The sequence below is a fragment of the Heterostelium album genome (genome assembly GCF_000004825.1).
Source record: "Heterostelium album PN500 unplaced genomic scaffold PPL_scaffold14, whole genome shotgun sequence".
Taxonomy (NCBI): domain Eukaryota; phylum Evosea; class Eumycetozoa; order Acytosteliales; family Acytosteliaceae; genus Heterostelium; species Heterostelium album.
This window is the reverse complement of record NW_008805076.1, coordinates 794,175-819,982: the sequence shown is the minus strand read 5'-3', so window position 1 is coordinate 819,982 and position 25,808 is coordinate 794,175. Positions and strand designations below refer to the sequence as shown.

The 25,808-nt window shown below is 32.3% G+C and overlaps 7 protein-coding genes across 7 annotated transcripts; 2 read left to right on the top strand and 5 right to left on the bottom strand.

The window, feature by feature from the left end:
* Positions 1 to 508: 508 nt before the first annotated feature.
* On the bottom strand, positions 509 to 5,213 carry gtpA (GTP-binding protein; the record flags this gene model as incomplete). The annotated part of the gene is made up of 5 exons (XM_020581427.1): positions 509 to 1,756; positions 1,814 to 1,850; positions 3,778 to 3,898; positions 4,184 to 4,291; positions 5,123 to 5,213. 5 exons carry the CDS (start codon positions 5,211 to 5,213, stop codon positions 509 to 511), a joined length of 1,605 nt encoding a protein of 534 aa, XP_020428214.1.
* A 1,410-nt stretch (positions 5,214 to 6,623) lies between these two features.
* gcA (guanylyl cyclase) lies at positions 6,624 to 10,954 on the bottom strand (the record flags this gene model as incomplete). The annotated part of the gene is made up of 9 exons (XM_020581426.1): positions 6,624 to 6,628; positions 7,058 to 7,796; positions 7,859 to 8,076; positions 8,160 to 8,263; positions 8,417 to 9,506; positions 9,574 to 9,742; positions 9,819 to 10,277; positions 10,348 to 10,460; positions 10,552 to 10,954. 9 exons carry the CDS (start codon positions 10,952 to 10,954, stop codon positions 6,624 to 6,626), a joined length of 3,300 nt encoding a protein of 1,099 aa, XP_020428213.1.
* Positions 10,955 to 11,766: 812 nt separating this feature from the next.
* PPL_10657 (SET domain-containing histone-lysine N-methyltransferase) lies at positions 11,767 to 16,954 on the bottom strand (the record flags this gene model as incomplete). Its single annotated transcript, XM_020581425.1, has 3 exons — positions 11,767 to 11,776; positions 13,177 to 14,328; positions 14,412 to 16,954. 3 exons carry the CDS (start codon positions 16,952 to 16,954, stop codon positions 11,767 to 11,769), a joined length of 3,705 nt encoding a protein of 1,234 aa, XP_020428212.1.
* A 1,726-nt stretch (positions 16,955 to 18,680) lies between these two features.
* Positions 18,681 to 19,628, top strand: PPL_10656 (uncharacterized protein; the record flags this gene model as incomplete). The annotated part of the gene is made up of 1 exon (XM_020581424.1): positions 18,681 to 19,628. The coding sequence occupies one exon, from the start codon at positions 18,681 to 18,683 to the stop codon at positions 19,626 to 19,628; it is 948 nt and encodes a 315-aa protein (XP_020428211.1).
* A 124-nt stretch (positions 19,629 to 19,752) lies between these two features.
* Positions 19,753 to 23,200, top strand: PPL_10655 (uncharacterized protein; the record flags this gene model as incomplete). Its single annotated transcript, XM_020581423.1, has 9 exons — positions 19,753 to 20,576; positions 20,610 to 20,892; positions 20,964 to 21,205; positions 21,276 to 21,458; positions 21,537 to 21,783; positions 22,008 to 22,156; positions 22,249 to 22,534; positions 22,623 to 22,703; positions 22,781 to 23,200. 9 exons carry the CDS (start codon positions 19,753 to 19,755, stop codon positions 23,198 to 23,200), a joined length of 2,715 nt encoding a protein of 904 aa, XP_020428210.1.
* A 377-nt stretch (positions 23,201 to 23,577) lies between these two features.
* Positions 23,578 to 24,105, bottom strand: PPL_10654 (uncharacterized protein; the record flags this gene model as incomplete). Its single annotated transcript, XM_020581422.1, has 1 exon — positions 23,578 to 24,105. The coding sequence occupies one exon, from the start codon at positions 24,103 to 24,105 to the stop codon at positions 23,578 to 23,580; it is 528 nt and encodes a 175-aa protein (XP_020428209.1).
* A 505-nt stretch (positions 24,106 to 24,610) lies between these two features.
* On the bottom strand, positions 24,611 to 25,507 carry PPL_10653 (uncharacterized protein; the record flags this gene model as incomplete). Its single annotated transcript, XM_020581421.1, has 1 exon — positions 24,611 to 25,507. One exon carries the CDS (start codon positions 25,505 to 25,507, stop codon positions 24,611 to 24,613), a length of 897 nt encoding a protein of 298 aa, XP_020428208.1.
* Between the last annotated feature and the right edge of the window lie 301 nt (positions 25,508 to 25,808).

The following is a 25,808-nucleotide window of genomic DNA, read 5'->3' as shown; positions in this document are numbered from 1 at the left end:
CCAATATTTGGTGGTGAAACTTATAAATCATGATGATCAAAAATGAGGGATGAAAAATTGGAAAAATAATATTAATTAATGCAAGATAATAAATTATTTTGAATTTACTCAAATTTAAACCATATTTATTGAGTAAGATTATAAATATATTTAATGTAGTTGGGTTTGATTAATTTACAGGTTGTCATTTTAGTTATGTTGGTTTTGTTATAAAATAATTTTAGATGAATTATTATTATGGAGTGGAAGGTAAATTTAAAACGTTGTTTACTGTAAACGCATAGTGTAATCGCTGGCTTTGGTCTATGTTTGGACAAACCAAAGAGAGAGTAGTGAACCATCCAAGAAAGAGGGGGTAGAACTATTTTTTTCTTTTTTTTTTTTTTTTTTTTTTGTTTTACCGTTGGAGTTTGTTGTGATATTACGTAAATAATTATATATGAGAATTTATAAATATAAATAGTTTGATGATGATAATAATAATATAATGAAAATAATAATAATAAATCTATATCTTGAGTAAATTTGGAAGATTACCATATCTATCCAATTTTTTACCCCAACTTTCTAGGATTTTTGCTACTTGACCCTTTCCAAGTTGATCAAATGGTGGCACTACAAATAGTTTGAGAATTTCACCGAGATTGTCAAAGATGGAACGTTCACGATCCAGTTGATCACCCTTGTGTGTTTTTCCAGGTTTGTTCTTTGCACGGAGATGACCCATGAAAAGGAACGCTGTCTTTGGATCGACCATTCGCAGCAGACCGCTAATCAAGAGGTGTAAGCATGGGGTTCCATCGATAAGTATACGTTGACCCTGTTCGTTACGACGACAACGTCTTGAGTTCTCCATGGCGTACACTGCAATATTCTTTGGTGGGAAATCGTCTTGTGGCAACTTTGAGAAAATGTCGGAAAAGAATTTTTTAAACTGCTGACTACGCGACTCCAAGTGCTTTTTCCATGGACCGATTTCGTCTTCCTCGTCGAATCCGTCGTAGCATGAATCTGGCAAAACTGAATTGGCGTAGGTAAGGACGACGGCGGCATTACGCCACAGCTGTGGTCCTAGCTTCTCTGTGAATTGATTGATGACCAGTTGATGTGCACCGTCGAAACGCGTCTCTGTGAATTTCTCAACAAACAAAACGCAGTGAATTGTTTTGCCCGATAGATATTTTTGTATTTTCAACATGTTGGCGGCGTCCACTGCGTCACCCTGACTATCGAGAAATCCTGGTGTATCGATGATATTCAGCTTGAATCCATTGACGTTGCGACTGTATGTAAAAGGCTCTTGGGTACAAGACTCACTGGAGTGCACTGGAATATCGATGCCAAACACTGTGTTGAGGGTGGATGACTTTCCGACACCGGTACGTCCCAACAGCAGCACGTTACACTCGTTCTGTACACCTTTGAGCACGGCCAGCATCTCTTGTAGCTCCTCGGTGGTCTCTTTCTCGATGCCACCCTCCTCGATTGGCTCTTCGAGGATCGAAAGGAATGGATCGTAGTCATCGCCTTGCTCACTAACTTCCTCGTTGGTGTTTGAAGTATCTGTATGAGTGTGTGTGTTGGAAAGTGAATTCGTAATCTCAGAGATGGAAGTCAACGACAAACTGTTTTCTCCGCCTCTGATGTTTGGTGTTGAAGTGGCTGACGATGGTGATGATGATATTTTCTCTTCCTTCTTTTTCTTTTTATCCTTTGATGATGAGGAACTCGATGTAAAAGGCGATAAAGATTTTTTCTTTAAAGAAATTTGTTGTTAGAATATTTTAATTTTCAATAAATAAATACTACTTACTTTATATGGATTTATATTAAACATTGTTTTTGTATTACTTTAAAAAATTAAAGTATATTTTTAAAAATATTCTAACTACTGTAATTGATTGGATTGGGTAATTGTGGAAAATGATGATGTTGTTGGTTTAAGTGTTTGTGTTGTTTAACAACTATAATTACTATATTTGATTTTGATTATTGATTAAATATAATTATCTAAAGACTTTAGATTGTGTGATTTTTAGATTTCCAATGATTGGTTGATAATATTAATATATTAGTTGAAAAGTGCAAACTTGATTGATTTTAGAGAACTACTATTTTTTTTAAATTAAATCTAATAACCTATTATTAATTCTAAAGGCAAATTAAGTTAATAAAATGATCACTATTGTTATTGTTTTTTTTGATTTAAATATTATTATCGTTATTTTTATTATGTGTATTACACCCAAACAAACAATATTATTAAAATAAATAAAAAAGGTAGTTTTTTTTGTATCTGTGATTGACCCAATTAAAAAAAAAGATCAAAACACACAAAAAAAAAAGGATATTGTGATTATAACTGGTCAGCGTGGTGAAAAAAAGAATATTATTAAGGTGTTTGGATCACAATAATTAAAAGAATTTCAATTTATCAAGTTATAAATATTATTTTCAAATAATGTGTAATGCTTTTGATATAAATTGCCATTGCCTAGATATTAGTTCTTACATGTGATATATTGATTTTTATGGTGTATTATTATTATTGTTGTTATTATATTTGGAGATAATATCCAAGGGTATTTAGAAATTTTTAATTAGATATATTAATATTTAAAAATATTTTTGATTATTATTAAATTATCATTAAATTAAATTTCTTTCTATGTGTATAAATATAATAAAAATAGTAAAGTAAATTTCTGAATTAGAATCAGCGATATCAACTAAATCTAGTGAGTCATATTAGAAATGACGATATATATTAAAACATGTATATTATAATTAAATCGAATGCTGATTTGGATCAACTTTGAAAGTAACAAAATGTCCAAGATTGAGTGAAACAATTTTTGACAATCGAATTGATTGATTGATTGATTGATAGTCTTTTTGTCGATATTGGATTTCATTTTTACGAGATTGATTGATTTAATTGTCTGTTTGTTTGTTTGTTTAATTGATTAATTATGATTCCTACTGAGAAAATGCCTATTTAAATTATTAATCAACTACAAGATAATTTCTATTCTGCCTGTCTATCTATTCTATGTTTATATTTTTTATTATTTTATTATTTTTTAATAATAAAATAAAATCAACAACAACAAACAGATTTATTTATTAGTTCTGATATAAAATAATTATTATTATTATGATGTTTGATTCAATAACGCTAAAATATCGATAACACTATTCAATTTGAATTATTTTGATATTTGTTTGTCAATTGAATTAATTTACTGATTGAAATTATTATTTTTAGTGTTTATATATTAAATGATAGGTAGAAAAAATAGTAGTCATGCATTTATCATCATTATATTACACATAGAATTAATTAATACAATTGGCTGTTGGTATTACTAGTGATAATTTCAATTGTTCAAATTATTATATTGTGGATTTGTATATTCTATAATATTTTTTTTTGGTTGGTTGTTTGGATAGTTTTGTTGCTTGATAAGTAAAACAGTCTATACGATGATGCTATTATGTTATGTATGGGGAAATATAAAAAGTGGAGTAGTGGTAATGATTGATTGATGTGGGTGAGTATTTATTGTGGTAGTAGTGGTGATGGGGTGAGGGATTGAAATTGCAACACAACAACAAACAAACACGAGTAATATTTATTATTTTATTGTAAATAATACATGATTAATTTGGATGGTGTAGATTTATATATTGAATCGTAGTAAAAGTCGATTGTATATAATTAGTTTTTTTTTTGTTTATATATTGGTTGGGGATAGATGGTTTGAAATTCAATACCTTGATGTTATTATGAATGGTGGGGTGGTTATTTTATGTAAACATATAGATATAAAATAAAATTGAAGATGACTGATGAATTGTGATGATAATGTTGTGGTAGGTGCTGATGAGGATTGGTCTAATGTTTATTCATCTACTACCAAGATATTTACAATTCTTAAAGGCAGAGTTTTAAAGTTTTTTTGTCTATATATGTTCGATCGACTGCTTGGTATCACTAAACAATACTATAGTTATACAATAACAATGCTATCAGTATTATATATTGATTATTATGAGAAAATGTCAACTTTGAAAATTGGAAAATGGAATAAATATAAAATTGTTTTCAATTTGAAATGTTTGTTTGATTGTTTGTTGTTGCTGTTATTGTTATTGTTTTTTTTAAAAGGTAGTAAAGTACTTGGTTTTGGTATTGATGTGGTTGATTTAGTTGGTGGGTAGTGGTAGATAGTGTTGGATGATTGTGTTTGATCAATAATCGATTGAATCGTAGTAGTTATTATTAATCCTGTTTATTATTGGTCTGATGTTGCCTGAGTGATTTATTATTGAATGATATATTTACATACTTAACTGATCAGTCAGGGAGCAAGTCAAGTGATTGGTTTTTAAGAAAGATGAAAGATAAACGATGTCCAAGTTATAAAATTGTTTGTAAAATTATTTGATGGATTGAAATGATTTGTTATTAGATTTGTGGTTTGATTTGGTTTGTTTGTTATTGATGTCAAAGTATTAAGGCTGTTATTGTAAAAGGACAAACGATGATATATTAATCTTGTTAGACCAATGTTGTTATTATTATTATTATTATTGTTGGTAACTTTCTAGTTACTCTTGATGCCTGTAGTTTGGTTTGATGGTTTAACCACAAATATAAAAGAATAAGTGAAAATCGAAATCAACCTGTACCTAAAATGAATGATGTTGCTATAATTACAGCTCAGAAGATCACTACCTTTTAAGTTGCTAACTACTATCGTTATTGTTTTTGTTGTTTAAAATAGGAAATAAATCATTAATATAGAAGGTAAACAAAAATGTTGCAGTAGTTATTTTGTCGAAATTGAAGGAAAGATATGCTGAAATTATTTTGTTTGTGAGCTGGGTGTGTGAGTGTGTTTGGTTGATTGATTAATTTGATTGAGTGATTTAATAGTTTAAGCTTGATTGAATTTCTGATTGAAATGGTTGTTTTGTTTTGTTTTAAGAATGACTAGCTGATACACTACTTGGTCTCTTGAATCAAATCAATGTGTTATAGGTAGTACAGATAGATGTTATAGATGTAAGGATATAGACACAGATAAGATACAGATAAGGAGGAGGGAAGACTGACTTTCTAAAGAGTGTGGATTAATGTGAGATTCATCGAGGAAAGCTTTTAAAATCGATTTTTTAACTTGAGGAGTGTTGATAGATTCAATCATATAAATATGAATGTCTATTAAATTGTTTGTGCTGTTGAACTCTTTTCAAATTATAAGAAAAAATAAATAAATAAAAAAGCAGCTTTGTCTCTTCTCTACCTTATTCTTGTTTTGTGTTTTCAACAACAACCATTTATCTTATTGTGGATTAATAGTGAATTGGGGTGATTATTATCAAAAAAGAAATTTATTTTTGTATTTTTCGACGACAATACAGATTGATCATGCCGCTCTTTTAGCACTCTAACATGTGACCAAGTTATATTACTTTACAACCGGTTGGTGGGTGTTTAATTTAAATTAATTTCAAATAAAAAAAACCTTTTCATCTGTGATTAATAAAAATAAAATTTGACACCAACAAAACACACACACACAGGTGAATTTGATTTGACACTTGAAAATTGTGAGCAATTCTGTCAAACATAGTTTATGTGCCTCACACTTCTGACAAGTGTGATAAAAATGAATGACCGAATGGTCCTATTACATCGATGTGAATGGCATGCTTTATAAAGTGATTGAAAGAGAGAGAGGATAAGCTGATGAGGTAACAATTGTTTGAAACATGGCAATCAACATCACAAAACAAAAGATGATAAAAATACTTGTTGTTAAATTTAAAACTGCTGTCTTTGTGACTCGAATTTAATACAGAATGTAATAATATGTAATAAAATGACAAACAATCCACCATGAAGATTATTTGTTGTTGTCGTCATTAACTGAATATAGGTGAACCGATATTATAAACTTGGAACTGATCTACCATTGTTTTTCTCTCTTATAATACAAAAAAAAAAAAAAGTAACTACTGATTATGAAGTCTTTAAGCCTACCTTTGACTTATGATGATCCTCTTTAATGTTGATTCTGATAGTCAATTTAACGTTAATCTACTTAAAATCTGATTTCTCAACAAATATCGCTATTTTAATCTTTAATCTAAAACAATTGAATATATAGTGTATATATATATATAGTTTATTTATTTTCGTATTTCCTAATCTGTGAAAAAACAATATGAATTGGTATTGATTGATATTGCTTGTAATAAAATAACTGTTTAGATTTGGTTACAAAAAAAACAAAAAAAAGCTTTTTGTTAGAAAATAATTAATGATCCGTCAAAACTGTTGCATTGCTCTAAAGGGGTGATGCCTACCATCATCAAACAAAAAAATCAAAAACTTTTTGGAGGTTTGAAAAAAAAAAAAAGATAAAAGAAAAAAATTTCTTTTTCAGAAGGCGGGTTTACACCACACTCTGGGCTAAATTTAGAGGTTTTCATTGTATTTTAGAGATCATTATAAGATCCCATTTTTCAGTGTAGCCTGTCTGAACCATGATCAAAAAAACAAGTATACTATTTTTTGGGAGGATAAAAAAGTGTTTTTAGAAAATGAAAATTTAATCTTAAAAAAATAAAAATAAAAAAAAAATATTATAATATATGTTTTTTTTATTAATTAATTATTATGAAAAGATTACTACTTTGTTTTAAACAATACATATGAACACACATTCAAATAAATTTGTGAATAAGGGTTCTAGCACAGAAAAGTTTGTCAAAAAATAATAAAAAAAAAAAAAGGGTGAACAAATTCTATGAAGTTTATTTACAAACAAACTCAGTTTACACAATTTCAAATAATGTATGAATGCAATTAACTTTTGAAAAGTAAAGTTGTTGTTGTTTGTGGGGAGTGTCAAAAAGACATATAATACAGATTATTATATGGTTGTGTTGCTTTTTATTGGTTTTCTGTTTGTTTGCTCGTTTTGTTTTGCTAACAGAGTTTGGGTTGTTGCTAATTAATTAATTACTGATTAATAATAGCTACCTTCGTGTTGCTTAAAGTTTACTTCTTTCCAGTGTGGTGGTAGTTCGTCGATGGTGTTGTCATTCGATGTCTTCCTGCCGATGAGGTAGAAGCTTTTCATTTCACCTTTGCCTTTCACCTGGATGACACCACGCTCCTCCATGTAGAAGCAACGCATCAGCAGACGACACACCTCCTTGGTAACCTGTATCTTGCCGGGCGGTGCAGAGGTCTGCATTCGCGAGGCAGTGTTGGCAGTGTCGCCCCAGATGTCAAACTTGGCGCGTTGAATACCGATGCAACCAGAGACACACGGACCTACGCTCATCCCGATCTGCACGTCGAGTCGCGGATCGATAAACTTTACGAATGCCTTGGCCGACAGCGCCATATTGGCCATGTCCTGAATCGATTGTCTGAGATAGGCTTGTTGTTCACTACTACTGCTACTCGAGAGACTGACATTGCTATTGCCAATGTTGACATTGTTGTTGCCATTGATATGGTGATTCAGACCGGCTACCACCATGTAGGTCGTACCGATAGTCTTAATCTTCTCGATCTTGTAGTGAATGACTTCATCATCCAAGATAGTAAAGATCTTATTGAGATGTGAGAGTATCTCGTGGTGATTCTGTAGCTTCTCGAATCCAAGTATATTTATAAACATTACAACCACCGCATTGTGATTCTGTGATATAAGCATACCATTACCATTATTGCTTTTATCTTTTATTATCTTTTCTGTTATATGTGGTGGCTACATAAATGAATGATTAATACTTTACTATATTAGGATATTCATTACTAATTTAAACATACCAATATATGATGCAATAGTTTAGATGATTTCTCTTTCTCATCAACTAAAACTAAACTTTTGTATTTAACATTTGATCTAATTAACCATGCTCTTCTGATTTCAAGTTTCATAATATAGAGTGATGCCAAAAGCAATAGAATGAATATAGCAATACCAAAGTAATCAGCAATTGTCATATCAAAAAATGATAATCTACCAAAATAAACAAAATATAAAACTATATTTTAATAAAACAAAAAGTTAATAAACAATAATAGTTATAAATTAAATAGTAGTAGTAGTAGTAATGTTTATACTTACTGGTTAAAATTATAATAATTATAGCAGAGAATAAATAATTCAAAGAATGAAATACGGTGGAGAAGAAAAGTATGATAGTAAGTCTAACCAATGGTATTCTATCACTGCTGAAAGTGGTGGCGTTTGTCGATGAAGACGGTTGCATGATCAATACGGTGAGTATTGCTGTTGTCATCAGGAAGAAAAACGATCCAATCTGGTGTGTAAACGGTCTTCTAAAGAAGGGTGTAAACGTAAAGACAAAGTAGATAACATACAATGTAGCTATCCATATGTAGAGTGTTCTCGTTGAGTAAAGACCTTGAATGGGTATCAATAGAAAGTCATTGACACCGAATATCATTTGTATTAATGCACCGATCACAAGGAACACTCTGGTTTCACAGACGGTTCTATTGATAACGTGTTTGTAGAAGAATCGTTCGACATACCAATTTCTAAACATCAGCAGATAGAGATTGAATCTTGTGAACCGATCGAATATATAACACTCGGTCTCGTCGATATGCTTTGACTCGGAATCAACACCATTCGCTGGGAATAGATTGGTTGACTTTAACAGCTGTTTTGTCTTTGAAACAATGTTCTCCAGATTAGATGCAGAGTGTTGACAACTTGCATCTTCACCACCACCACCGATCGTTATGTTATTGTTACTGTTGGAACTACTTCTACTTGTAGAGGTGGAAGATGAGTTTACTTCACTGATATCCAATACAGTGGATTCACTTGTGGTCGACTGTGGACTGGCACTCACTGGCACGATAGCGCCGGATAACAACGATGACGAACAACTACTACTATCATCAGAGGTAGTGGTAGTCGATTGGTTTGGATAGATAAAGTAAGTAGGTTGTTGAAACTCGTCGGGTGTCGATGGATTCTCAACGGAGATGTACTTGTCACCGAGCAACTCAAGACCTTTCTTGATAGCGTGTATTCTTCCAGGACATCCACTTTGTTCGAGTGCATGAGCCAGCGCAATTGCTTCTCCCCAGAGATCGAATTGGAATTTCTGTGAACCGATCATACCTCCAATAACAGTTCCATTCGCCACACCAATTCTAATCTTCACTTCAATATCTAAACTATTATGTTTAAGAATCTTTAGATTCAAAATATCATATGCAGTGTCCACGATGGCTTTGAAGTGATTTCCATTTTGAATGGTAAGACCACCTGCACATAGGAATGCATCACCATCGGTTTTTATCATCTCACAGCCATGTGAAGCAACTACCTTATCAAACTCTGTAAAGATTTGGTTTAACAATGTAACCAATTGATTGGGTGTTACCTTTGAAGATAAAGTTGTGAATTCAACAATATCACAATATAATACAGAACCTTTATTATAAATATTGATAATTGTTAGTAAGTATAAACTATCTATTGTTTTTTTTATATTACTTACAATCTGGAAATACTTTTGAAAGTAATGGAAATGGAGTGTCACATGATATTTCTTTCATCATATTGATAATGAATTCCGGTAGAATCTTTGATACCAATTGCTCAGACTTTACTTTCTCTTCTTGAATTTCATCTGTTGATTTTATAACTTTAATCTTATTAACAAAACTCTGTAGGAATGAATATTAATATTACATAAATTATTTTGTATAATAAATATCAAAACTTGATTGATCTACTACTTACATGTTTTCTTGATTTCTCTAAAACATAGATACTTGAAACACCAAGTAGGAAAATGATAGAGAAATATAATAGATATGAAATGGATGTGTAGATAGCGAGATGATTGTAGAATATATAGATAACCGATATCAACCATATGGTGGAATTCAGTAGAATCATCCATAGGAATTTTATGATTCCAAACGAATAGAGTGATAGGAAGAAAATTGCATAAATAAATAGATAGGTAGATGGTGTTTCTGAAAGATATTCTCTGGCCAACGAGAGAAAGAATAATATATTACATATTGTGAATACCACATTAAAGACAACTCTATAGAAATTCGGTTGCAGAAATCCTGTTGCAACCATCGATCCATATGACATCACAACAATACTTCTAATCACTATCATAAAAATATCGTTTCTGCCATTGTATAATGAAATGATTGCTGCAATCAATCCAATTATATTTAATACCTAATAATAATTAAATTTAAAAATTAATAAATAAATAAAGAAAATTAATAAAATAAATGATACTACTTACACTTAATAAAATTCTATATTTATAGAAATGGTGAAATAAAAAAGAACTTTCTAAATTATCTTTTAAACTTAGAGTGAATTTATTGAAATTGACAGGTTCATCAAATACTGAATCTATAATTATCGGATAGTATTGGTTATATTTTTTAAAATAAAATAATTTATTAATAACTTAGGTATTAATATTATTAATTTATATATTTACCTTTGGAAATAGAATAATCATTCCAAATCATTTGATTTTCAATGTCAATCTTGTTATTTAAAGTGGTAACAACAGAATTACTACGATTTCTTTGTTGAATGGTGGAGATGTTTTGACACATCTGTGGGTCATGATAGGTGTTACTTCTGTTTCTTGATTCCAGCTCAATGTGGGTATCTGTGAAACTGGCAAGCGAAAAAGACGAACATAATGCTGGTGGTGGCTGAACTGGAATTGGTTGAAGATTACTTCTCTTCAAGTTTGTATTGCTTACATTAATATTGATGGCGGTATTGTTATTATTATTGGTTGGGCTTGTAGCATATATAGTTGGAAAATCATCGAATCTTATTTCACGATTCGCAGTAAAACTTGCTCCATAGCAAGAATTATAGTATGACATTTTTTAATTATTATTATTATATCAAAACTATGTAAATAATATAAAAATATAGATAAAGATATATTAAAACTATAATTGATATATTTGTTATTTTTTAAACAAAAATTTTTAAATAATTAAATAATAATGTTTAAAAAATAAACTATTTTCCTTGATGGCTTGGAAAATCGGATGGATACCGATAGTTGAAAATCGAGATAATGTGTAATCGTTGTGTGAAGTGAATAAAAGTTGGAATAGATTTTTAATAATAATTATTGTGGATTTAACTGGATTTTACTTCAAATGAATGGTTTTTAATTTTTTTCCAGGAGTGTAATTGGTAAAATGACCATCACACACAATTGGCTTGATTATAGAAGAAAGATCTCTTCTCTTAATCACTATTATTATGTTGTTATACTATTTTGATTGTGTAATTGAAAAATCCAAGAATTCCCAAATCACAAGACTCTTTTTTTTTTTTTAATAAATATAAATTGCTTATTGTGAAATTGAGTTGATTTGAATTTGATTGAATGATTGATTGACTGATAGATAGAAAGATTTAATGGTCTATGTTCAAAATAATGATATCGATATTAAGAGATTTAAACAACACAACAACAACAACAACAACTAAATATTTTGAAACTATTTTAATCTCTAATGTTTATAACTTTCTTGTTATTCTTCTTGTTGCACTTGATTGTTTGGTTATTACTTTCTATCTTTTTCTCTTATTCAATTTAAAGAAAAAGAATATATATATAGTAAGAGTTGAGTAGTATAAAAGCGTTTGTTATAACAACTATTATTGTATAAGTAGTAGTTTAGTTTGTACTGATATTAAAAATGTAGTTGTTTGTGTGTTGTTGTTGTTGTTGTTCTGTTGTTGTTGTGCTTTCTTGTTGTGTTTATTTATTAACCAACAACCAACAACAACAAACAAATGCACTGCGGAGGCAGAGGTACCATCATCGCCCTTCCATAATCACTCACTCTCAGCACAATCACCCACTACCACATTATTTCCAACCAACAACAAAAACCCCTCACACAACTTATCTATTTCTAGCGACGCCAATTATAAGATTCACAATTAAATAAATCCATTTTTTTCTTTTTTGATAGTTTTTAAAAAAATTTTTTAAAACAATAAACACTTTATTTAAAAATAAAAAAATTACCCTTTATAATTAAACAACATAACATCATCATTAAAAAAATCAGTCTTCAATCATTAAACCAATGATTGTTTAACCTTTTGATCAATAAAATCACATTAACACAAAAAAACACCCCAACTTCTCTCTCTCTAACACACATAACACACACATTTTTATTTTCAAATTTATTTAATTAATTTAAATAATTACCACATGTATTATATTATTTTTTTATATCTTACTATCAGATAATACCAACAAAACTATTATTTTATAATGTCCACTTCCTTTACGAATGGTTATTTTATTTATTGATTACCACAAACACTTGGTGTAGAAAATGGATAGAGTTTTAGTGTGTGTTAAATAAATATTACTATTATTCATCGGTCATTCAAGCATTCTATTCTATTCTATTTCAATACTACTATCCACTACACTTTTTGTTTATGTGATTTATGTAAATCTAACCATATATTCAATAAATGAAATATTTGAAATTGAAACAGATAGAAAGACAGATAGTTTATTTATGATCAAATAAATATTAAACCACATTACTTCACTTCAACTAAACTACTTTTAAGATTTGTGATTTACAATCATAAACAAAAAGTGTAGACAGATAGTTTTTTTTAGATTTTGATTTGACTGCTTACTCTACAAACCGACTATTTGTGGAAGATGGTAGATACAATTATTCTCTTTTACAATCCTATTGGTTACACCACATTACACAATTGTAATATCAACCATCAATCAATCAATCATCATCATCATCATGATCTACATACAACCTAAAATCCCAAAATTTCAAATTGTTTTATATAAATGTTATCTGATTTTGATATGTAAGATTATAATAATTAAGCACTTCAATAACCAATCATATAGATTCAAACAAAAATCACTTGAAACATTCAATTCAACTTTGAATTTGATTGTGATTGGTGTGGATCGAGCGAGGTTGTTTGTATTTGATTTGAATTGTGAGGGAGCTTGAAACAATAAGTTGTATGTGTTTTACCAAATATAATATTTACAAGACATATATTTTTTTTATTTTAGTGTTACTCCTCACTATCACTAAAGTATTGCTCATCATCATCATCTTCATCTTCATCATCTTGATCATCCTCGTTATAATCTTGTTCATCGTCAGAATATTCACTTGGTGATTTTGGAATCTCGATACCCATTTCTGTCATACGTTCAATGATCTTCTGAAGAGTACCAGTCAATATCTGCTTCTGTTCAATTCTGTATTGGAGTACAATCTTCATTTGTTCCGATGATTGTTGCTCATCATCATCCTCTTGCTGTTCATTAGCATCATCGTCATCTTCATGTTGATCATCATCATCATCATTTTCTTGATGGTTACCGCTGGCGCCACTGCTACCGCCACTACTACCGCTACGATCCACTCTTTCTTTACTATTGGTAATCTTTGAGAGTAGTGATTTCTGTCTGGAGGTGACTTGTTCGCATAGCTGTTTGTCTTCTTCCCACGACGACGAGAATTGTTTCAAAAACATCAATACCGTCGAGTAGAGAGTGTGCAGCATCGACTCCTCGTTTCTACGAGTGATAGGATTCCAGATGTCGACGTATGGATTACACTCTTCCGGTGTCATCAACGCCACTCTCAGAGCTGCCAAAACCTTGGGTGGAATATTGCTCTTTCTGAGGTAGTGTGTATCGATCGACAGCAGATTGGCAGCGAGTAGATCTTGCTTGCTCTTGGTGATCTCCGGTGTATCTTCGTCTGGCAGATCGAATCCAATCAACATACTATCATACGGATTATCTTGGATTACGAATCCATAGTAGAGTGCCAACTCACGATTCTGAAGTGCACCGTAGTGTAGGAATATCTGGGCGTTTGGCGGGACGGAACAACACGACACCATCTTGAAACACTGGTCGGTCTGGTCAAAGAATCGCTGTGATATCTGGGCGTTGTGATGATGATTGATCATATCGGCCATCGGTACCAAACAATTGGTAATCTTATCGTCGATCTTCAACTGAATGGCACGACTGTCAAACAGGGAACGCGCCCACAAAAAGTTCTCCCAACTGAACAACGACTCTGGGAATATCGTTGGATATTGCTCTGACAACTCTGGGAACAACATATCTCTAATCGATTGAAGATGCTCTTTAACCTGTAGTGTTTCTGCAAATAAATTTGTACCTTCCAACTCTAACAATTCCGTTGAACTATTTATCATTTGAAGGATAGTTATTAATAAATGAATTGAATGAATTTGAGGTTGATTAAATTTTTAGATATTTCAACATACGTATAATGAATGGATGTTGGGAAATAAGATGGTAATGTATCAAAGAATGGTCTCCAGAAAGAATTTGGATTCTCTTTTTCGTAGATGACGAATAGGAATAGGATGGTATCGTCGTTGAGACCAGAGAATTCCTCGAATATTCGACCGAGTATAGGATGTTCGCGTGCAACTTGAACGTTGATAAGGAATTTACGTGGTACTTTAATGATGACTTCATTTTCTTCGACTTTTTTGGTGGTGACAATACCACGACCTGTACTATCCTGGAAGTTGGCGATTTGAAGTTTCGGACATTGAACACCGTCGCTAGCCAGCCATTTCTCAAACTTTCGATAGACTGCATCCGATGGACGAATGAATCCATTGGTAATACGATTGGCAGGCTTGCATAGATTACTCTTTTGATGTGCCAGCTGTTGGAGTGATCGCTCGACAATCGACTGATGATTCTTGTAGTAACGCTCCAGCTCCGTTGGCAACTGGATGTTCGACTCGGAACTTACACTCAGAAACATTGCTTTGAGACGCGAGGTAATGCTGTCTAGAATGCGATGGAGTATCTGACTCTGGTAGACAAGAACCTCCAGTTCATTACGATAGGTAATCATTGTTTCACACTGGCCAGGCTCGTAGAAATACGCTTCGAACTCACGGAGTTTGGCGACACGACTGACATCTAGAAGATTGATACCGAGTGGTTTGTCACGTGTGATCATCTCGCAGTAGATTCCAGGCGTCTTGAATGCCGACATTCCAATTCCCAACTCACCAAGAATCTTTAGTTTGGCAGCGGCCAACAGCTGCTCACGCGCCAGTTCATCCTTGTCGGGGAAGTCACGCTCCAACTGTTCTGCGGTCTTGTACACCGGGAATTCCAAACAAATATAATCATAGTCATCCAAAGTGTAACCATAGAACAACATTAAATCCTCATTTGGAATCAAATCGTAATTGCAATCTAAATCCTGATCAAAGTAATCCTCGCTTATATCGATTGCACGTTGTCCTGTAGCTGTTGGTTGTTCTCTCTGAGCAAAGTCTGAAGCAGTAATGATCTCAACATCACCCAAGTGTATTGGTGAATCTCTAAATAATCTACGTTTTAATACTGCAACTAAATCCTGTTGTTGAACTTGTACTTGTTGTTGTTGCTGTCTACATGCAATATCGAACCAATTCATACTACTTGAATACGGGTCGGAAACATTTGATTTGTGAACGATTGAATTGATTAGATGATGAGGAATTGGAAGGAATCCATGGAATTTAACACCGTCACTCAGATGTACAGGTACGACAGCACCTACTTTCACTAAATTATATACGCGCAACAAGAGTTTCGAGAGAATCTCTGTCATTGAGCTGTTGTATGCCGCCAGTTGAGCATCCACTGAACTAGATGGTGTCATTGTACTGTTTGTTCTTCTGTGCTTCGTTGACGATCCACCAGCACCATTATTGTTTACTGATAAAGTAGAAGATGATGTTGATGCAGATGTTGAAATTGTTGTTGTTGTTGTGTTACTGTTGTTGCTGTTGCTGTTTCCATTGGATAATCCAAACAATTCGGCTAGCCAATCAAGTAGATGACCAAGTGCTTTCGAAATATCAGAGAAACTATGTGAAATATCATTGTAATTCTCGGTTGGTTTGAGAATGGCAGAGTAATCGTCGTCGCTTATGAATGGTGATTGAATAGGCAGTAAACTATTAATTATTTCATAATGTGTTTTACGTGTATGTTGTTGAGATTGTTGTTGAGATTGTGAATGTTGTTGCAATTGTAATGGTGGTAATGGTGATTCTAAATTGAGTGGAGATGCCGACAGTGAATTAAAAGTAGAAGATGCAGAAATAGAGAGTTCCGACAAATGAGTACCACCATTCGGATTGCCGCTATCGAAACGATGGTAGAAATGCTCGGTCATCAAATAGATAATCCATACCAGTTGTTCACGATTCAATTGAAGTCTACTCAGTAGCTGATGTTTGTTTGAGAAACTACTGATTGACCTTGTAAGCATAATAGTGAGTTTCTCCATGTTGAAATTGATATTTGGACTGTTGTTTGCACTGCCTGTACTGCCGTTCGTACTATTACTTCTGTGATGTGTATGTTGATTGTGATTCTGTATATTCTTTATGATGAGTGGTTGGAAGTAGTGAATTATCAGTTGGAGTGATTGTGAATCGATGAACGGATGCAGTGGAACGAGCGAATGTGGCAGCACTGCTATTTCATCGGCGAAACGAGACATGTCGTCCAGTGCATATCCAAGAATCCACGGTGATGTCTGTGGTGCTATCAATGATGATGACATTGAGAGTGGCGAATGTAGAGTGGTACCACCTGGTATATGAAGATGTTGTTGTTGTTGTTGTGTCGAATGTAATGGCGGTGTTAAAGACAATGGTGTCCCTGCAGTCGATCCCTGATTCGACTTTGAGATACGCTTACTCATACGAAGTCCCTCTTTTTCAAACTCTGCCATCAGAATAACCAACGATGGATTCGTTTGTAATTCAATACTATTTCTCTTCATCCTTTTTACTTTTTACTTTTTCTTTACCACAATAATAATTGATTGTTATTTAACTTTTTATTTTTATTTTTATTTTATTTTATTTTTATTAAATATTATTATAATATTTATTATTTTTGTGTAAAGTTAGTTATAACAACTATAAAAACTATAATTTACAATATAATAACTATATATGCAATTGTGTAATGTAATGTGTAAGTTGGTGTAAGGATAAAAGGTAAGATGGTTTGTGAATGGGAACCTTATATAAAAAAAAAAATGATTTGTCTGGTTCACCTAATAAGGATAATGAAAAAAAATAAAATTTTTCTTTATAAAAAACAATCAAAGAGCAAAAAAACAAAAATACCAAAAAATATTTAATCACCTTTTTTTTTTTGGGGGTAATTTTTTCTAAAAATATAATAATTTTTTTTTGATCAATAAAAAAAACGTGTTTATTCATGATCATAATCAAACTAAAATCAATGTCTGCTCTTTATTATATTAAACAAAAAGTATGAAAATTTATGTTTTAAAAATACATAAAATACTTTATTAGAATCTAAAAACAAAGAAGTTGAACCTTTGAATGCTCTAATTTATTTTGAAATTTCAAATGTTCTATTTTTAAATAATAATAATTATATCAAGTTATAGCACACAAATAATAAATGTTTATTTTTTGTAATTTTTTAATAAAAGACCAATCGTGTCTTGCTGATTGATTATTTTATTTTATTATTTTCATGTTTTGTAACATGGTTGTTCTATTCCTCTTCCTCTGAAAGAGATTTGAAAGAAATAATAATAAAAAAAAAGTCAATTGTGAAAAAGGTTTAGTCAAACTTTTTAGATATTTTTTTTTTCTCATTTAAACTATCTTAGCAAGTTTCCTTCAACCACCGATAGCTTTTTTTTTTTTGTTCTTAAAAAGTTAATGAATGGTTTCATTACTTTAGTGAAATTGAATCTGATTTGCTTTTAAAAGAAGATGTGGATCTGGGTTCAAAAAATAGAAATACATAAAATTATTTGATTTGTTAAAGTTTTGAAAAAATTCGAAAAAATCCAGATAAAATTTTTTTTAATGATATTTGTTGTCTTTGCAAACCCCACAAAAACTTAAAACTAATTCCACTACCTTTTTTTTTGTTTTGATTTTGAGCATATAGCTTAAATTTTTTTTTTTTTTTTTTAACTTTTATTTATTTTTATTTTTTTTCAAAGAGAGGGAGGCAACATTGTTGAAGAGTTATTTATTTTGCCGGCATTTTTATTTAATATTAATAATAAACATTGTGTATTCAACAAAGTTGTAATATTTAAGTTTTTTTTTTAAAAAAAACTTTGCAAGAGGAAAAAAAATTTGTAAAATAGATTTGTTGTGATCGCACTTTGGCACCGTCATTTTCTTCTGATTTCCTTTCATAGTTTAATTTCACCACTCACCACTAATATTCAACCAGCAGAGTAGATAGATATCTCAGTTCCTACGGTTCTCAGATATTTATATATCGACCAAATTAATTTATATTATTTTGGAACCGATCATACATACATCAGACCACTCCACCACAAATCAGTTCACCAAAAAAAATAAAATAAAAAAATCATCACTTCTTTTTTATTTTCCATTGGAATAATATTATATTTAGATTATATTATATTATATCGTTATTATATACAAATATATATTTTTTAGTACATATTAGGTAGTTAAAATAGGAAAGATTCGAAAAAAATGATGAACAACTCGACTAGTGTGGTAGATTTTGATGAGTTGCAAAAGATGCTCTCGGATTTGGCATCTGGTTTCAATTCTGATATTGAAGCTGCAACTCTTGCTGCTACACCACCAACTACTCCTCCAATTGGCAGAGCAAATAATACATCAACAACTTCAACTCCTTCAACTCCTTCTAATACAGTAGCAACAGCAACAACAACCACAACAACAACTACAAACAACATCACCACACCCCCACCCTCACTACAAAAAGAAATTTCATTGGATGCTATGCGTCAAGTCCATGAAAATTCACCACTTCAACGTACAGATAAACCATTCCAGAGAAAGATCAATCCATTGCCAAGATTGATGTTGAACCACGACGATGCTGAAGAAACTGGAACTGGAACGGGTGACGTCGAATCATCGTATTCATCTTCTTCTTCCGATTCCGAGTCAGAGCAAGAGGAGTTGAAACGTGATGACCATCTTTATCAGCAAGATGAGGAGTCGGAGTCGGAGGAGGAGAAGGAACCGGTGGTTAATCGTTCGCGTGCAGCATCACAACTGATGGTACAACAAATGGATGAACAACTCAGAAAATCTGGTATTAGATTGTCGTCTGTTCTCGACCTGTCAAACTCGAGATTACCCGCGCAGAGAAGATCGATTCGTTCTTCGATCATGCAGGAATCCAACGAGGAAGAGTATCAATTGCAACAGCAGTACGAAGAGGCAGAACGTCGTGCTTCCGCTGCCAGTCAAGCAGAGGCACAGCGACGTGTGTCAGCTGCCAACCAAACAGAAGCAAACAACCAACCAATTAGACAATCGGCCTCCAACCAATCGATAGCATCAACAACATCAGCATCTACAATGGCAACAACTACAACAATTACAACTACAACTACAACAACAGCAGCGACACTATCGGATATTAGGAAAACAAGAATCAATTAAAAAGTTGAGAGACGACGTTTTAAATCAATTGGGTGAATTGGGGACAAGCTCGTCGGGATCCGACAATAACAAACCAGGATCACAGCCAATTAGTAGAGCGATTTCAGAGTCAACTAGAAACTTGATGCAAGAGGTGCAGAGTCTGGATATTTCGATAACAAGCAGTACTTTGAGACCAAAAGGTGGAGGTGGACGAGCCAGAACAGAGTCGATTGCCGAACGTTGGGATCTCGGAAGATCACAAATCAACACACCAAGCAATTTCACACCATCACATATCTCCAACACACCAACCATCTCTATAACCAACACTGCTGCGCCATCTCCTCCTTCTGTCATTCCCGTGCCAACCTCTGAAAGAGAGCCTGCACCTCGCAGATCGCAATCACTCAATATCCAACGTGTCGGCGAGGAGTTTAACATCTTCCGTGCCAGTCCAATGAGAAAACCAAATCCAGACTTGGAGAAACTGTTGATTCACGTGTCTCTCGTCGATCAATCCCACAAGGTTATCTGTATCACCGAGGATTTCTTTGTTCAAGATATCATTAATCTTTTCGCTGGCAAGCTCGGACTCGCTCAGACTGAATACTTCTCGTTGTGCGAGCAGACAACCGATGGTTACGATCGTTGGTTGGATCCAACCAAGTTGATTACCGACGCAGGCATTCGTAATCTCTCGAAGCTGATCTTCAAAATCAAGTATTTCAAACAGCCAAAGAAACTGACCGATCCCAAAGCAGTGCATCTCTACTACCTACAGATCCAACACTCGGTGGTGAACGGAATCTATCCGTGTTCCGAAGCGATGGCGCTGCGTCTTTCCGCTCTGCAATTCTACATTACCTTTGGTGCACACGACAAAGATCAACATGTAGCCGGTTTCCTCGACCACGAAACACTGCTCGGTTTCATTCCACTCGCTCACTTCCACACTCACACCGACGAGTATATCCAGCGTCGTCTCTTCAAGCTACACAGCCAGATCAAGTGCAACACCATCGTCGAGGCAAAGTTGCGTTATCTAGATCTCGCCAATAAGATTCCTACATTCGGTGTCACATCATTCCAAGTATTCGACACCTCTCGTGAGTCATCGAGTGCACGTACCGCTCGTATCATCTGTGTCGCCGAGAACGGTCTACTAATCGCACGTAAAGACAAGACCGGCTACGACTTTTTCAACTATAAAGATGTTATCAAATGTCTATCTACACCAAGAGGTATTAAGATTCAAATTCCATTCTCTTGTGTAACTCAAAATGTAAGTATATTATCATGTTTTTGTTTATGATCACTATTATTTCATTTATTAATCTATTTCGAATAAATTAGACATCAGAGACAATGAATTTCGATACTTCATCGAATGAACAATCAAACAATATAATAGAGTTACTTACAGGTTACAAGTATTTCATTCAATTCGATGATTCTCTTAAAGGATTATGCGCACCACCAACTGTAGATCTACATTTAGCTGGTCAATTCTCATTGTTCCTTCCACCAAAACCAAGAGCAAAGTCTGATCCACTTAGAAGTAGAGCTGAATTATTTAAAACTATATATTTACAATTGTATGTGTTATATTAATAATAACAAATATAATAATGATCATTACTAATATAATAATATCAAACAAAACAGATGTACAACCTATAATACAAAACCATTAATGAAGTTTGTTGATCAAGTAGATGAAATTCTCGATAAAGAAGGTTCATTCAGAAATCTATTGATATATACAACCATAGATTTATCATCTTTGAACCTAAGAGCAGCCGATCTTTCATTCATTGCTGATGCACTAAGAGATGCATTCAATACACCGTAAGTATCAGTCGTCTATCTTTACCTTAAAATAAGAATATTGTTAGCTAACGAATCAATTATATTATTATCTATTAGAATTGAAGAAGGTGAAACATTGGTTGAGAATCTAGATTTACATACTATCGATTTGTCAAACAATCCATTGTTGGGATCGGATGTTGCAGAGCCATTCAAGATATTGTTACAGGCAGCCGGTACCATTGTCAATATCAACTTGAAGAACATCGGTATCACCAACAAAGGATTGGGTCCATTCATTTCAATCTTTGAGAAGCTAGACAACATCGAGTCACTCCAGATCGGAAAGAATCGTATATTCGAAGTCGGTGTCAACGCCATAGTCAAGTCACTCAAGAAATCACAACTACACACACTCTCCATCGAAGAGACCAGCCTACTCGACGAGGGTTGCACAACCATCAAGAAATTACTCTCCAAACGAAAACTATTAACTTCGCTCAATATCTCAAAGAACAAAGTAACTATTATTCATTTGCATCATTATTAATCTAATAAATATAAATACTAACAAATAACGAAAAACAGATTACAGAGAATGGATTCAAACAGATATTCGAAGGATTACAATATAATACAACATTGAAAGAGTTAAATATCAGTGGAAATCCAATTAAATATCAACAGATCAATAAGTTCTTGAAATGGTTTGCAACAAGTAATACTGCTATTAATAAGTATGTATTGTTATCACTAGTAATATAATTGTTATTTTAATTAACTTTGTTATTTATTTAAACAACAACAACAATAATAATAATAATAATAGTTTGTCAATTGCAAGTACAATGTTAAATTCAAGTTCAGGATCAGAGATTCAAAAGATACTTACAAGCAATGGATGTCAACTTCAACAACTCGATGTTTCATTGAATGATTTGGGATCGTCAGGTACAAAGTCAGTGATCAAAGGTGTTGTTGCAAACAATCAAATTACAGATCTCTCACTCTCTGGCAATAAGATTGAATACAGTGGTATTCATACTTTATGTCAATCACTTGAAACAACCTCACGTTTATCAAAGATCTCTCTAAGATATTGTAATTTATCTTCTGTATGTAATAACTATCAACAAACATCTCGTTGACCTACAATCAATAACAAACAACGCGTTTACTAACTTTATTATTGTTTACTACTAGAAATCATTATATAGAATTTGTAAATTATTGGAAACTAATACAACAATTACCTCTTTGGATTTATCAATGAATAAGATCTCTGTAAGTATATTAATAATAATATTTATCAATTATATTGTTTGTTAATAACATATTAATTTGTTAATTTGTTAAAACAGAAATCAGTATGTCAAGCGCTATCACAATGTTTACCATCGAATAAAACATTGGAGGAGTTGTTCATTACCAATTGTGAGATGGGTAACAAGGAGTTCAGTAAGTTGTGTGTTGGTTTGGAGTTGAATGAATCGTTAAAACGTATATACCTAGATATGAATCCATTCGGAAAGAAAGGACTGACACCACTGATCACAGTGATCAACAGTAACAAGGTGATCGAAGTGATAACACTCAGAAATATCACACTCAATGCCAAATACACTTTGGATTTCCTCAAGAAACTCAACACCAACTCAACTATCCAAAAGATCAACTTGTCTGAGAATCCAATATTCGCAGTCGAGAAACTACTTCCTGCAATCAAAAACGGAATCGAAGAAAACATTAAACGTCTCAACAGAATCAATATTCAAATATAATAATGACTAAACATATCAATATTAATAATAATAATAAACTAAACAACCTATATAAATAAAGTGTAATAAATTATAATCTTTTTTTTTTTTTTCAATGAACAGACAAAAGCACATACTATTTGGAGTATCAAAACCCAACAGAATCAAATTAAAATATAATGGTTAGGACAGAAACAGAGTAAAATAAAAAAATATTTATTGGTAGTAAAATAAATTAATAATATAATATATTTACAAGCTAGTATGTTATCTTTAAACGGTAGAAGATTTAATCTAAAATTGGTGTGCTACAATAATAATGTAAAATATTAGTAACATTAAAGATTTTTTAGTAAGTGTGTTTAAATAATGTGTGGTTGTTGGGGTGCTTTATTATATTATTCTGCTTTGACAACAGGCTCTGTTGAAGTTGGTTGAGCTGATATGGTTGGTTGGTCATTTGATTGACTAACAACTGCTGGTTGAATTGGGATGGTTGGTTGAGATGTTGTTATTGTTGTTGTTGTAGTTGTTGGTTGTTGTTCAACTTTTTGTTTTTTATTTGATTTAAACTCTTCTTCCTCATCCTCCTCTTCCTCATCTGATGACTCTTCTGATTCTTCATCTGATCCAGAATTCTTTGGAGTTTTCTTCTTTGTTGGTGTTGTTGTTTTTGCTTTTGGTGCTGTTCTTTTTCCTGCTGCTTTCTCTGCTTTCTCTGCTTCCTTTGCTTTCTTTTTAGCTTCTTTCTCTGCATCCTTTATCAACTTCTTCTCTGCCTTCTCCTTATCCTTTATCGCCTTTTTACCAGCATCAATGACTGCTTTCTTTTTATCTTTAATTGATTTAAGTCTGGCAGCCATCGCAACTTTATTACCAATGAAACCTTCCAAATCCTTTTTCTTGCAATCATATTTCACATGCATATTTATTCAATGATGATACATTGTATAAATACATAACACCGGAATTTCCAAAAATAGGATGTTGAGCCAGTGTGTGTGGAATTGCGCTAACCTCTGCATCAGTAAATCCAAATCTCTCTTTTGCTTCATTTCTCGAATATTTATGATATTTCTTTGCCATTTCTAACTATCTTGTTTCTCTCTCTATCTCACTTTAATTTTGTTTTGTTATATTTATAAATATAGTTGTGATAATAATAATAATAGATATAATAATAGTATTATTATTATTGTCGGTCGGTAGTGTGAATGTTTGAATGAAGTGAGTGTTAACTTTTTTTTTGTTATAGTGTTATTACTGTTTTTTTAAAATTTTAGCCGTTGATAAAAATTTAAAATTAAAGTTTTAAGATGCGCGGTTTTTTTAAATTAGATTTCATTAAAAATTAAATAAACACTTCAAGATATATCAAAAGAAATTTAATCCAGTGGTAGTTAAAATAAATAATAAATAAATAAATTTAGTTTATTCTGCAAATTGAATCCAATTCTCTTTATCGGGAACAACTAAATCTTTCATGTCGATGATGGAGTTTTTACAGTAGATGGCGGGCATGCTATTCTGGTTGAATTCAGTACGTTCAACAACAAAAGTATCGATATTCTCAACGTACAACGCTGATCCCGTTTTCTTTGCCAAGTTACCGTTGAAGCTACTGGATGTGATGGATAGCACCGATGTATTGATGGCGTAGATAACACCACCCTCTGACATTGCCTGATTCGAATTGAACGAACAGTTATCGATGTAGATTTCGGTGGTGGTGGATTTCGACTTGGTGTCGATGTAGAGCACGCTGCCACGTGCTTGCTTGGCATTGACGATCGTCAGATTGTAGAGACGAACGTATGTCGACTGCAGTTTGTGCTCGGCAGACTCACGAACACTCAGAAAATGACCTTGGTTCGCAAGGTCAAAGATAACATTGTCGGACGTTGCTTGGTCGGAAGCACCTCCAATCGATACATTCAACCCGTAGAGCTGCAGCCACAGATTGCCGATAGCAGTATACTTTCCGGCTTCCAATCGGATATCTAAAAATAGATTCTCTGGATTTGGATGATCCGCATAGAATCTCTCGAATGCAAAATATAAATTCGAACAAGCTTGTTCATTCGACCTTCCACAATGAAGATTCGTACTATTTGATTTTGAATCTACAAAAATTGTATATATATTATTGTTGTTATTGCTATTACTATTTACATTATTACTACTACTATCTACACTATAATCTACATTATTTATATTATTATTGATGTTGTTAAAATATTCTCCAAATGAAGAATGATGTGAAATTATAAAAAATATATAAAAAAGTGTAAAATATAAATTATTTGTATTTCTTTTTAAAAAATACATTTTTTTGTTTTTATAAATAAATAAATAATAATAATAATGAAAATTATAATTATTATATAAATTATAATGCTAACAATATATATAATAATATTATATTATTTAAGGATTTGTCATTTTTAATTAATTAGATCAGAAAATATAAAACAGAAATTTTTGTGATTGTCAAAAAATTCAAGGTGGTCAGGTGCAACGTAGTCAAAATTTCTATGTGTTATTTTGAGGTTGCTGATTAAGTGGTTACCACGTTGTATTAATGACACTTTTGTTTTTTTGATTTTTATTTTTGCAAAAAATTTTTTTA